At 36.3% G+C, this 14,484-nt stretch overlaps 1 protein-coding gene across 6 annotated transcripts in view; it reads right to left on the reverse strand.

The window, feature by feature from the left end:
• Nucleotides 1-2,978: 2,978 nt before the first annotated feature.
• Trpc3 (transient receptor potential cation channel subfamily C member 3) overlaps nucleotides 2,979-14,484 on the reverse strand; it is a 77,925-nt gene continuing 66,419 nt past the window's right edge. For 3 of the 6 annotated variants that reach the window (XM_087193255.1, XM_013075909.3, XM_087193256.1), the window contains 2 exons: nucleotides 6,437-6,509; nucleotides 2,979-3,826 (listed from right to left, as the gene is read on the reverse strand). In XM_087193255.1, coding sequence (XP_087049381.1) covers nucleotides 3,684-3,826; nucleotides 6,437-6,509 — 216 coding nt within the window. In that variant the 3' untranslated portion in view covers nucleotides 2,979-3,683. Of the gene's footprint in view, nucleotides 3,827-6,436; nucleotides 6,513-14,484 lie in introns of all 6 variants that reach the window. The other 3 variants (XM_013075907.3, XM_013075908.3, XM_004854932.3) reach the window with 1 other exon arrangement.

Consider the following 14,484-nt stretch of genomic DNA (forward strand, 5'->3'; position numbering starts at 1 on the left):
TAAACAAAAAAATAAGATGGAAATGCTAATTGCTCTGATTTAATCAGTAAACACTGTATTATATATTGAAATATCACACTATACCACATAAATATGTACAATTATTGTGTGTGAATTAAAAAATGAGAGGAAGAAAAAAATCTAAAGCTAAGGTAAGTTTCTACCTTAGGAAACTAGAAAAAGAAAAATCCTAAGTAAGATCTTAATTGAAGATGAGATGAAGAAAAGAAAGAAAACAAAAGAAAAAATGGGACTACGGCCACTTAAATGATAACATCAGCCTCTTGAAACACCTCTAGAATCCCCAGGGACTGAGAATCCCTGATATATCATAACCTTGTTTGACTAAACTAGTTATGAAGACCAGAAAAGTTAAGTAATTTGTTCACAATTAGTGAGGCTTCCATTATTTTTAGACACTGTCTAAACAGTTTACCTTCCCACTTAACAAAAGCAGCTTTCATTTCATGTTTGAAATAAAAATATATTGAACGTGATTGGGTAAGATAGTTATTGTACATGGAACTAAATTTCCTTTTAATAATCACAAAATATGTCATCTTGGGTTTTATAGTGTACAGAACTCTTTGAGGACACTGGATACCATTTTCATAGTTCTAAATTTTAAGTCTATGAACCCAAACTTCTCAATAGAATTCCAAAAAGTCAAGGGTACCCGCTGAATTTTAGTCAGCAGGCCCTTACAAAATACGACTTTTTAAATGGTATGTCTAAGAAGCAATATGTTCTTTCAAAATTTTATCCTGCCTGTATAACTAAGAAAAGAACTAAGAACACCAAAGTAGAAAAGTGATATCACAAAAAAAAAGAAAAATTACCAGGCTTAGACAGTCTTGTAATTAATTGTAGGCACCTAAATGTCAAGAAAACAGGTCCTGTTAAAATGGTCTCTTCTCTGAGTCAAGAGGATTACAGGCCTTTGCCGCCTTTGAGTTTTGCTTTTCAGTGTGCCTGTTACAACGGAGGAGGGCCCCGACCTGCTGACCCAGAGCTATCTTGAACCCTCAAAAGAACTATTACTTCTGACAACAGTCTCCTAACCTCACCCCTCTGCTATAGTAATACCTTATGCCTTAGGGTGGAGTCCCTAGAAGCAAACTCAACAAGATTTGGTTGCAGTGATTCAGTGAGTGAACTTCTCAGGAGAAAGGAAGGGAGGGAAACAAGACAAGGCTGAGGAAAAATTAAACAAAGATTCCTGTCAGCTTGAGTCTGGCTTCAGCCTCATTCCTTCAGGTACTCTTCTGGAGCAGTAATTGCTAGGGGTTGACCTACCTTGTTTCAAGGGGCCACACTTTTGAACCCCCATCAGTCATGAGCCATGAGCCTTGGAGAGCTGGAGGCTTGCTGTCCAGGGCAAGGCTTAGGGCAATGCTCTGGAGAAGGGATTGGGGACCTGCTCCGGAGTGTGGGTGAAGGGTACAGGCCCAGGACAGGGGTCAGAGCAGGACATCCATGCCGCCAGTAGTACCCACTGTACCTTCTCACCATCTCTCAACTAGCACCTCAAAACTGAAGAAGTGGAAAATGAAATATTAATGTTCTATCAGTAGAAAAAGAAAAAAAAAAACAAGTGTATGTGCACACATAGTGTGGATGTCCTGATTTTTATCTTCATAGGTCTCTGATCTTCATAGTCCAGAAATCTCAGGCTAAATGTGCCCTGCTGAATCAGCTTTTTCATTCAGCTTTTTCCCAGCCTCAACTAGAAAAATTACTAAATACATATTTTATTTCTTAGTTATGACCAAAAACTTCCCCACTTTGAATCCTAGGCAAGTAGGATTTTAAACAATCTATTATAGAAACTCCGTACTTTTACTATTTTAATGTAGAGTATAGCAGCAATATATAACAGTGGAAAAATTCATGACTTTATTCAATTCTAAGGCATAACACAAAAAAATATAAAATGTGAAAAATCTTTAAGACAAATAATGTTAACATAGAACAAAAGTTATTGAAATATTCCACAATGGCAGAAAAATGTATAAAGTCAAATTCTTAATTTAACTTCCCAAAAGTAAACATTAAGAAGCAATCTTTAGGGCCGGGGATTTAGCTCAGTGGTTCCGCCACGTGCTTCGAAAGTGCAAGGTCTTAAATTTGATCCTCGGTACCAAAAAAAAAAAAAAAAAAAAAAAAAGAAGAAGAAGAAGTACTCTTTAAACTGGTTGTGGTGGTGCACCACTATAATCCCAACTACTGGGGAGGCTGAGGCTAGAGGATCCCATGTCTGAGCCCAGCCTGGGTAACTTAAGGAGACCTTGTTTCAAAAGGGCTGGGAATGTTAGTTCAGGGGTAGAATGCCCTGGGTTTGATCCCCAGTACAAGAAAAAGAGAGACAGAGAGGAAAAGGAGAGGAAAAAGAAGAAAGAGAAAGAGAGAGGAAAGGAGAGAGAAAAAAGAAAAGAGAGAGAGCTAGGGAGAGAGAAAAAGAGCGAGAGATGGAGAGGAAGGACAGGACAGGAAAACTGATGCAATTCTGTGAGCTACGGTCACAATTTACAGGAACGGACTGAAAAGACTTGGGATGCTAAACATAACTCTATGGGAGAAAGTCACAAGGCATCATAGACGTGAGCAGTACTTTGCTCAGCTATGTGATAACATCCAATACAGATGCATCACAATCAAGTTCGTGTGGAAAGAGGTGAAATCCTTTCATAAGAACAAAAGGTGTCACCATGAAGAACGATGATAGCAAGAGCTCTGTTCATGGGATATGGAGCACTCCCAAGGAGGTCTGGCCCTGTCCTTCCAGACAGTCATGGCTCACTCCCAACTCAGAATGGAGCAAAGGGGCAAGATAGTAAGTCAGTGGCAGAAATTAGAAGGTTATAACAAAACAATTGTGCTGCATAACCCCCAACTTTAGAAAGACTTAGCACCCTGTTGATTAAATTCACTGTACTGAAAAACAACAAATGAAAAGCTGCAAAAAAGGAAATGAGATATATTTTAGAAAAATCTTTTAATGTGTTGTTTTGAACAATTTTGGAAACTTAAATATATAATGTAATTATATTTTCTATTAAGCCATTTCATTGTTAAATTATTCACTCAGGGCTCAATGGTTCTAGGATTATCAGTAATGCCTAAAGCTCTAAGAAATTCTTACCAAGTCATAACTGGTTGTAAAATTTCTTCAGTTTCTATTAAAAAAATCTCTTCAGCACTTGGACAAGGGAAGGAATGCTACATAGTTATGATCTTTTATTTTTATTTGTATTTTATGGCAGTCAATTCATTTGGCTGAAACATTTATTGAGCACCTACTATGGACCAGGCACTGTACTAGATGCTGGGAGACACAAAGATGAATATGACATGGTCCCTGTCCCCAAGCACTTGACAGTCTCTTGTAGGCAAACAAGTAGTGCAAAGACATAGAATATACTCTAAAAGGGACAAAAACATCAATAATGTAGTAATATTGGGCCTTTAAATACAAAGGTAATGTCAAATTGTTTATAATATCAAGGCAGACAATTAAAATGCATTTTCATGTGGTAAAACAGTGAAATCGAGACCTAATTAGTAACATGATAAAGATACTTAATGCTAAAAATGTACACCATAGTTTTTCAAGTATTTCATACTTAGAAATATTATTGCCCACATTTGTGCTATGTTTGAAGTCAGAATTCCAGGCGTTCACATCATTCACATCTCAGCAGGCTGGGGTTCAGTTTCTCACTCAGTTTATGAATTAAAATGGCTAATTCCTCGGTTGCTTGGCTCTTGTCTTCCAAAAGCTCATAACGAAGGCTGGAGATATCCTGCTTGATTTCTTTTAATTCACCTATAGTATTTGTATTAAAATATATATATATATAATTGGTGAGTTGCTCTTGGGTTTAGAAAAGAACAAAGTGAAATTCATACAGTATGAATACATTTATTCTATAAAGTCTCCAAGACAGCTATTTCAGTTTTTTGCCTTTAAAATATTTAAGAAAATATCTCTTTAAAAATACAATGTCATACATGTGCCTCTGTGTGTGTGTGTGTGTGTGTGTGTGTGTGTGTGTGTGTGTACTGGCCTTTTAACAGTGTTATAAAAATAACCCACCTATGTTTTAAAGAGTGAAATACACTTGGCTGGGGATTTAGCTCAGTGGTTTTGTTGCCTGCTGCACAAGCGCAAGGACCCAAGTTCGATCCCCAGTACCAAAAAAAATGGATTGTCTTACAAATCATTGTATTGTAGATAAGCCATTGACCCTAACAAGTAAATTTGGGGGGAGGATTTTACCTTGAATCTAAGAAATAATTCTGAAAATCATTGGTACTTTGCCTTGGCTTTTTTTTTCTTCAGTACTGGGGATTGAACCCATCACTGAACCACATCTTCAGCTCCCCCCACTCCTTTTTGTTATTTTGAAACAGGGTCCCAATAAGTTGCAAAGGTCCCCAGGTTGAGCTGGAACTTGGGTTTGAATCAGCATATGTTCAGCTTAATTTAGCTTTTTATAAATTGAATGGCATCTAAAACAAATCTGTGAGGATATTTCTTGGTATCTTTTTTAATGATATATTTTTATTTTTAACTGACACAGAATTATATGTATCAACAGGATACAGTATGACATTTCATCCTAGTATCTTCAAGGTTTTTAAAAATTTTTTTACTGGTTTTTAATTTTATTTTATGTGGGTTTTTTATGGTTTTTTGAGACAGGGTCTTACTTTGCAGTTCAGGCTAGCCTTGAACCTGCCTCAGCCTCCCAAATGCTGGGATTACAGGCATGCACCACCACACCCGCCTAAGGTGTTTAAAAATACAATTTATATGTTCTTTTATTATGTAATAGTTAATGAGCTGAGAAGATCTTATCATTTTAAGAAATTCTAACTCATCCTAAGAATACATATAAAATATTTGTGGATTCCTTTTGTGGCAAAAAAAAAAAAAAAGCTTCCTTTGACATGTAGCAAAATAGAGAGAATAAAATGATCTAATTTGAAACTACAAATCCAGTATCCCCATGCCCTCTTTTCTGGTGCTAGGGATTGAACCCACGGCCTTTCAAACGCTAAGCAAGTGCTAGCAAGTGGTCTACCAACTGAGCTTTATCCCCAACCTGGTTCATTTTCTCATACCATTCAGTATCACAATGGACACCTTTCATTTCCCTCCTACCCTAGCCTTCCTTGTTCCTGAGTCATGTGGAGAGGACACATCAGTGTTGCAGTTTGTCAGTACAGAAAACACTAATTCAAAACCTTTTTGGATTCAATCATCTCAGATTTTAGTTTTCTCATTTATTAAATGAGGAACTATCTTTTCTACTATGCTATATATGTTCTATATGCTGTACACGTTATATGATCAGCTTTATTATTAAGAACTTTGTTCAAAATTCAATTCTCATTAATTTTCCTCTTGTGAGAGGGCTAGAAAAATGCTGCTTATTTTGGGTGTTATGGCTGGTGTGTTTCTCCCACTTACATTAGTTTAGTTTTGAATTCCAAGGGAGGTTATTGTACAACTGATGAGGTTTCTACTTTCTAAGCTACATTCCTTTCCAATTCCATCTTCCTGAGACTATTTCTAGCCTACAACGATTAGATTTTTGCTGGTTCTCAATCACACATTCATAGATTTCTTTTGCACATGCTTATACCATTGGATTGACTCTGATTTACAAGGGATTCTTTGTATTAATCAGGTAATGACTTTAAAACTCATCAACAATTTTACTAAGGTTGGGTCTTTCTTATTAGTACAGATCAATCTAGAGGCATCTCATTTATGTTAAAAGGTAAAATCTCCATTTTTAGTGCAATATTTCTTCCAGGTTTATTTCTTTCCAACTCAAGTCCTGTGCTTAGGTTCTATTCGTCAGTGTTTAATGAAAAATTTTTATATTTCAGATGCCCTACCTAGAATATATATGCATTGAAAAATATGCACACATATATAGAAGCCAAGGAGGAAAGTGAAATTCAAAAGAGAAACATCAGACAAGGAAAATGGATTTGAGATTTGGTTCTGGGCAACAAAAGAGAGGTTTTACTGAAGCCATGTGGGATTCTGTTTGGGTCAAATGTTCTTTTTCCTACAACATTGAAAAAATGTTAAAACTAACGTAAAGTCATGAAAATCAGAACTGATATTACTACCTTATCTAAGAAGCACTTAAAACGGCTTGAAATACAATACGGCAGTCTTCACATTTTAATGATTAGCTAGGGTATTCTGAATAGAGAAAAGCCGCATCTGATTAACATTTTTAATAACAGTTTACTTAAAATGGAGTTTTAGACAAGTAATATGAGTCTCATGTCAATCTTAGAGGAACCTGAACTGCAACCTGAGAGTGGATTTTTAAAGTATGTTTCCATGTGATGTTTTCCATGCTCATTAAATTGACTCTGAAAAGGATGCTTCTCAATTGGAAATGCTTACCTTCATTAACTTCATCATTTTCTTTGTCTACTTGTGCTTTCAAAACATACCGCTTTATAAGTCTTTTCATTATCTGCTGTTGAGCAAAAAGAAACGAATATATCAAAATGATACACATAAGTGCCCTAGATTCTATTCTCCAAAGAGAACATGCCCGCAAACAAAAAACTTGGAGAAGAATTTTATGTAAGTATTCACAAAACAATTAGCTAGGTTTCAGAATTCGATCGCATTTTACCTTCTACTGAAATTTACTGCATAATCCATAAACATTTTTGCTTCAGCAATGAAAGAAGCTTTTTAAAAAAAGTTAAGTTGGAAGATTTCAATTCATGCTCTTTTTCAACTAATGGCTTATCTTTAAGGTGCACGGATGCTGTATTATTACCCACAGGCACTGCCTAATTTCCCACCATATATAAAAGATATAATATACATATAATGAATATATAATATGAATACATATTCATATACATATGAATATAGGTTCAATAAAAGAATTGGAAAATACATAGAACAATAAAAGAAATAAAATAATAACTCCACAATCTAAAGATAATTACTGTTGTTATTTTGCCATATGCCAAACTATTTTTTCTTTAAATTGTGTGTGTACAAATTATAAGGATTAGATATTATATTTCCTGAATATCATATATTCTGTTGCATACCTTATTCTCATGGCAATATGTATTGGGACTATTTTTGCAATCTAAATAAGTGACCTTAGAGGATAATTATTTATTCATATAGAAAAAAACTAAACTGGAGCCATACCTTCTAATATGAATACAAAAATTAATTCCAGTTCATTTTAAATGTGAAAGACAAAGTTTTTGTATCCTTTGAAAGAAAGCATATTTATTTCACAGTTGAACTGGATTTTTAAAAAAGATGAAAAATTCCAATTACAATAGAAAATACTGATAAATTTAACTTCATTATAATTTAAAACTTCTGTTGATAAAGATACCATAAAAAAGTAGAAAGGAAAGTCTCAAACTAGAAGAAAATATTGGTAATACTTTAATGAATAATTTGGATAAAAATACAAAGAACTTTAAGAAAAACTTAACCAAACTTTTAAAAATGCTCAAAAGACAAACAGGTGTTTGACAGAAATGGAGCATGTATGGTCAACAAAGTTATAAAACAATGTCAAGCTCTTTTCTTGGGGAAAACACTACTTATGTATAAAAAGAGATACAATCTTACATCTAATAAAGGGAACAACAAATCTGATAATAGCAAGAGGTGGAGAAGATAGAGACCAATGGGGACTTTTACACTTGGCTGGCAGGAGTATAAACAGACAATCTATTTAGAAGGCAACTTGGTACTATCTTTGAGCATTGGTACACTCTTTCACGCAGAAAGTCTGCTCCCTGGTAAGTGCCTGGAGAAAATGTGCAAGTGAGTCAAGGGACACAACAATGTTTACAGCAATTCTGTCCTAAGTAGCAAACACTGGAAATAATCCAAACAAATATCAACAGAACAGACAAATGATGGTATGTTATACAATATATTACCATTGTAGTCATTAATCAAATTAATGAACCACAGCCACACACAAGTGTGGATGAATCTTGGAAGCATAAAGTTGATGAAAAATTCCAGTTGCTGATGACTTCACAAAGCGAGAAACTATTCTCACAAAGCTCAATAACAAGTAAATGTATATATTTTAGGAATGTTAATATATATAATTAACTTACATTTAAAAAGAAAACCAAAGCAAGAGGATTAGAAACCCAGACTTCAGGAGAGTGATTACCTCTTAGTTGGAGGCAGAGGGGTGGAATAGAAGCAAAGGACACATAATGTTATCTCTGTCAAGTTTCATAGGTGTGCACAGAATAATGTCTCATGATTTGGTATGTGTTACACATATTCTTGTACACGTATCAAATATCACATTTAAAAGAAAAAAGATGTCTGAACTAAAATGCAGACATAATGAAAATGGAAAACAGACCCCAATTTTAAGGAAGTAGCAATTATGAACCTAAGAGACCCATTAGATACTAAGGTGAAGTAAAGTGGAGGCATCTAGTAGGACTGGAAATGTCTGTCTCAGAGATTAACAGCAGATAAAAAAAAGCCCATGCTATTGAGAAGGAAAAGCCTACTTCCCTGTCACAGTAAAATATAAAACCTGTTGAACCGTGGTGGAATCTAGGCCCTGGATAGACACACATTGTGAAATCGGGTAGATCTTAAATTCATATGTTCATTTAGCGCATATTTACTGACAAGCCAATTCTGTGCCAAGTACTGTACTACCACCCACGAATCAACACTGAACACAGTCCCTAGTGCTGTGAAACTTCATATCTATACAGAACAATTCACTATGCTTGGTGGATGTGTCAGGGATCTAATTAAATTGAGACACCAGGGAAAGCAGATTCTCCCAGAAATAAAATACCATGTCATGTGCATCACTTAAAAGCAGCTTGAAAGGCAGTAAGAAAATTAATAAAAAGCACTATTCATCAAGTAGTGCTGACACAATAGATTATCTGCATTGGGAAGTTAAAATTAGATTTCTGCTTCACACTATGCACAGAAGAAGGAGGAGGATGAGGAAAAAGCAGAAGGAGGAGGAGGAAGAGAAGGGGAAGAAGGGAAAGGAAAGGGAAGGGAAGGGAGAAGAAAAAGAAAAGAAAGAGGAAGAAGAGGAGAGAAGAAGAGGAGGAAGAAGAAAAAGAAGCAAAATGGATTAAAGATCTAAATGGATAAAGCAAAATTTTTAAAGAAAAAGGAAAATATTCTTCAAAATATAAAGAACAAGCCATAAAGAAAAATAAAAGACAAATCTGACTGTGTTCCAACCATTGTAAAACTATATAATAAGGGCTATGGGTAGTCTTGATGTCAAATGGTATTTTTCCTGTCGTCCTGGAGTTAGTAAGTCTTAAACTGGTGAAAAAGTATGGTAATTACTTACTAGTAGTTGGGGCCAGTCAGCTCCCCCCAGGGTTTACTGAGAATTACACCCACTTCCTCTTTCCAGAGAGAGGTTATTCTGTCCCTTCCCTGTGTGAAAGGGAGTGCGTGCTTCCTCTCCCTCCAGAAGGAAGGGATGCGGAATCCAAACAACTGCTTATGAAGATGAGGCTTGCCTAACAGAAAGGGACCCTGGCCTTCTGTTTCCAGTGGAATGTCTACTCCGGAAGTCTTGGTGGCCTGCTCTGGCATTTAAATCAGAGAAAAAAAAAAAATGGAGAGATAAAGGAGGAGCAGCCAGGGTGTTAACCTGTACTCCCCTTATTCAATAAGCAGGTAATTGGACTGAGTCGAGTGGAAGTAATAGAAATTAATGAGTGGAGCCAGACCTGGTGGCCCACACCTGTAATCCTAGCACTCTGGGAAACTGAGGAAGGAGGATGGAGTCCAGCTTGGGCAATTTACCAATTTAGGGAAATTCCATCTTAAAATGGAAGGAGGAAGGGAAGGAAGGGAGGCAAACAGACAGGCAGGGAGGAAGGAAGGAAAGGTGTGCTGGGGACAGAGCTCAGTTGAGAGGCCTTGTTTTCAATTCCAGTACTGGGAAACTTAGTAATTTAGGGAGATCCTGTCTCAAAATGGAGGGAGGGAAGCCAGGCAGGCCAGAAGGAAGGGTGTGTCCTGAGGATGGAGCTCTGTCGGGAGGCCCTGGATTAAATCTCCAGTCCTGGGAGAAAAAAATCCATGAGTGAGACCGTCTGTTCACTAAGCAGGGTTGGGAAAGGGCTATCCTCAGGAAAACACTTAAACACAGAGCACGCCTCAGGGCAGAGCCCCATCTCCACACCCCACACCCTTGGTTTCCAGCTGTCTTAAGGCCCTGCCTTCTTAGGGAGGAAACCGGATGTTTACAAACAATGCCATAAACATTTTAGTTGGTAAAGAAAGAGAGAATAACTCAGGGCGTTAAATGGTCTTATTTAGAACCATTTACAAAGGTTTTATTTAAAAATCCTATTTCTACAAAAAATTAAACTTCTTAAAAATTATAGTAAGAGAACAATATGTTTAGAGTAAAAAAAAATCTCTGAATTTGAATACAGGTATTTATTTACTCGCTGAGAGAATTTAAAATACTCAATCTCTAAGCTTTTGTATCCTCGTCTCTATAATGGGCATAGTGAAACTTAGTCTATAAAAAGTTGTGTAGCTGAGGGTGGTGGCATGCACCTGTAATCCCAGCACTGGGGAGGCTGAGGCAGGAAGATCACTGTGAGTTCAAGGTCAGCCTGGGCTACATTGTGAATTCAAGGCCAACCTGAACTAAACAGCAAGACCCTGTCTCAAAAAACATAATACTTGTATAGATTAAAAAAGCACATGCATGTAAAAGCATAGCTCCTACTTAGAAAAGTTTAGCTGTATTATAAAGTTTGAAAACTAAGATATTTTGAACTAATATCCTAGTATAATACTCTCTATGTATATAATATTATCTGAAACCATGGTTATAAAAAGTCTATGTAATCTTATATTTACTGCCAGAAGGGAAAATAAGAAAATAGAATGTTTTAAAAATGTATTTAAAGCCCAAGTTCCCTAGAAATAGCCTGAATAAAAGCCACTCATGTTAAATTTCCTCATTAAAGGGAAAATAAAAATGCACAACTAGTCATTCCATTTCATTTTTTAACCTGCAGGGAAAATTACATGTACAGGCCTAAAATTTTCCCCTTCAAAATTTAGTGTGTTTTAAGCTTGCCATATAACCCATAGAAAATGTCACCTCAAATATATCCACCACTGCACAAAGCTTGAGCCTCTCTACCAGGCATAAAGATACCTGATGTTACAGGGACATCAGCTTCCCCACACAGGACACTCCCTGGTGAGGGGCCATCCCTTCCCTCATCTTGGAAAAGTAATTTAGGTGAATTCCAAAATGATCTGCCCCTCAGAGAAGACAGCTAGAATTCACTATTTCCATTCCACTAGGAAGTTTGTCTGATGGACTCAAGGCAGTCTTGTGCAGTAGGTGACAAAGACTCTCTCCTTGGGGTCTCTTTTCTCCTATTGTAATAGTTCCTGAGGGGGGGGAAATCTGTTTTTACTATTCAACTCCTTCCTGGCTCTGGTTTTATTAACTACGAGGACAAACTGCCACTGTTTGATTTGCGACTCCATTGTTTACAAGCTGTGGAAAAGCTAGACTGTATCTTATAAAAGAGGTAGTATATGTAAATTACTCAATTAATATAATTTATTTCTCCTTATCTGCTCTTCTGTAAAATGATCTTGATTATACTATCTTAATAGTGATGTAAATGGTCTTTCATGTATGAGAAATCCAAAGTATAAATAATTTAAAGAGCAAGATAAATGATAGGTATAGGAAACAGTGAGATAGACTTTTGAAGATGGGAAGGGGACCTGGAGATGGGAGAAGACAGGAGGGAGGGGGGGAGAGAAAGGGGAAGTAAAAAGGATGAACATGCAGTATGTATATGTAGCAACTCCCCACAATGAATGTATTTATTACACATGGCAAACATACGAAAAATTTTTCAAAATGATGATACAGTAGGCAAGGGCCATAAAACTCATATGTCACAAGTAAAAGTACCATTTTAAATTCTCTTCAACTAAATTTCCAATGGATTCTTTTGTCAGTCAAGTACCCAACGTTAAATTGACCAGTAACAGATTTGTTCTTTTTTCCTTTTGGGAAAATTGCCAAGTAACACAATAGAAGTCTGTGGATTAACTTTCACAGTCTACAAACCTCCAAGAATTACCTATATTTCTTGGGATGAGTCTGTAAGTTATTCTTTCAGGAAGATGTTGTGACTTTGTGTTGTGGACTATGGCTTTTCTCTGTCTAAAGTATGGAAAGCTGAGAGACAGGTTCCCAAAGCTGGAACTCAGTGGTCACTTTTTCCTGCAAACACACTCAAGTTCATTTTTCACCGCCCCCCAAGACTGGAGGAAGGAATAAGAAGTAGGTGGTTGAATACCTTCCTTCTCAAAAGGAGCCTAAACTTTCACTTGCTTATATTTTTGTACTGATTCAAATTCAACTAACAATCATTGAGTACTCTATCAGTTACTTTTACATGAATGCTCTCATTTAATTCTACAGAGAAGCTAAATTTGACTATAGGTTTTGCAGTATAAATTTTAGCATCTAAAATGTGTGACTGCATGTAATGACACCGATTGGGCAAACATAAGAAACTCAAGAGCATGGAGTAATATTGAGGGAAGGAGCTTGGAAGTCAGTGCTTTTTATTATTTTCATACTCCCATTTCAAGATTCCCTGAAAGATTTCCATTACACAGTCCCTGTATAAACTGAATCAGCACCTGCCACTTTTCCAAGGCAGCTGTTTTAATCCATTTTGGGGACAATTTTAGCTAATAGAAGACATCCCATTTGAATTGAGTCAAAGTTGTACTTTCTAACCAGTGGTCCAATTTCTGTTTTTTGGGACAACACAAAATAAATTTGCTGCTACTTCTAACTTAACTTTCAAATATCCTCTCTTCTGGGTTTTTTTGAGTTCCATAGCATTTTATTTCTATTTCTTTGTTTTTATATTTATTTACATGTCATATATAGACATTCTTATACCGCCTAGTGGAAAGATCCCTGAAGGCATGGACTGTGTATTTGTATCCTCATAACCCAGGACCATGCATAATAGAGGTTGTCCTGAATGTGCTAGGAAGCTCACTGGGGATGGAGCTCAATGAGGAGGTGTAATTTTGCCCCCTTTAAAGAAGAACTGCCACATACAGTCAAACCACGCTAGCAATGACCACTTTCATGGACTGAACCACAGACCACCACGTGATTCCAACACTTTGTGTACCAAAGGTTTCCCAGGATGAAATTGTTAAAACAAAACTGTCATAAGAGACACCAGAAAGAATAAGATCCAAGCACATCAATGTGCTTCTAATTTGAAATAATCAAACTCACACAGGTAATAAAATGCTAATAAAATGTTAAAATTCTCAATCACAGCCATCCTTCCAGTTTTTATACTGTGCAGAGAAATCATCCTTGGATTTAAAAAATATTCTTTATGCAATAAAAGAATTACATCAGAGTGTTATAATAATTAATTATAATATAAATGCTGCCACTGATCAAAGTGTTGGTTTTCTTTTTTTCTTTTTTTTTTTTTTTTGTTACTGGGGATCAAACTCAGGTCCTTGCTCTAGTGAGGCAGGCAGCAGAACCACTGAGCTAAATCCCTGGCCATTCAAAGTGTTTTTAAAATTCTTCCTCTGTTGCCCCTTGGGGCAGATGTGAATCTCAGAATTCAAGAAGTCATTCTGAAAAGGAAGCCCTCATTTGGATGTAAACCTGTAAGGTGATAAATCTGTTAGTAAGAGCCACAGATATTTTGAAAGTAGATACAAGTATTTTTGAAAAAATGTGAAGTCACAGGACTGAGTTTTTATGAAAAATTAGCTGAGTCTATTAACTACAAAATAATGCAAACTTTCTTTTCTAACTAATTACAAAAGTAATTATTTAAAGGTATTCTGACAATGTTCTGAGTGGTGATAGCACCATAGAATTAGTGTACTCCAAGGGTTACCACTTTGAAGGAAAAATCTCTGTTTAACAGACTAAGTTCTGGAATTGTTTAAAGGTTAGTTCTTACCTATTATAACAACACTGCATGAAACAAAAATTCATTAACAAGCAAGCAATTGTTGCCACGCATGGTTATGGACTGAATGTTTTGTTCATCCCAAATTCATGTGTTAGGGGTAATTAGGTAATCAAGGTAGAGCTTTTACAATAGGATCAGTGACCTTATAAAGGAGACCCTGGAGAACTTCCTTGGCCCTTTTCTGCCCTGGGAGGCCACAGTGAGAAAGAACACGGGCCCCCACTAAACAAGTGCCTCCTCTCGGACTTCCAGATTCAAGAGCTGTGAGAAACACATGCTTCGTGTTATGGACACCCAGTATTTTTGTTACAGAAGTCTAAACAGATTAAGACTCTCATGGAGTTGATGATAAAGAGATTTTATCTGATTATAATTATGGCATTTATTAAAAGTCTGGGGTGTTTATAG

This window comes from Heterocephalus glaber, unplaced genomic scaffold, assembly GCF_053883595.1.
Source record: "Heterocephalus glaber isolate CG9 unplaced genomic scaffold, H.glaber_assembly_v1.0 deba00001586, whole genome shotgun sequence".
Taxonomy (NCBI): Eukaryota; Metazoa; Chordata; class Mammalia; order Rodentia; family Bathyergidae; genus Heterocephalus; species Heterocephalus glaber.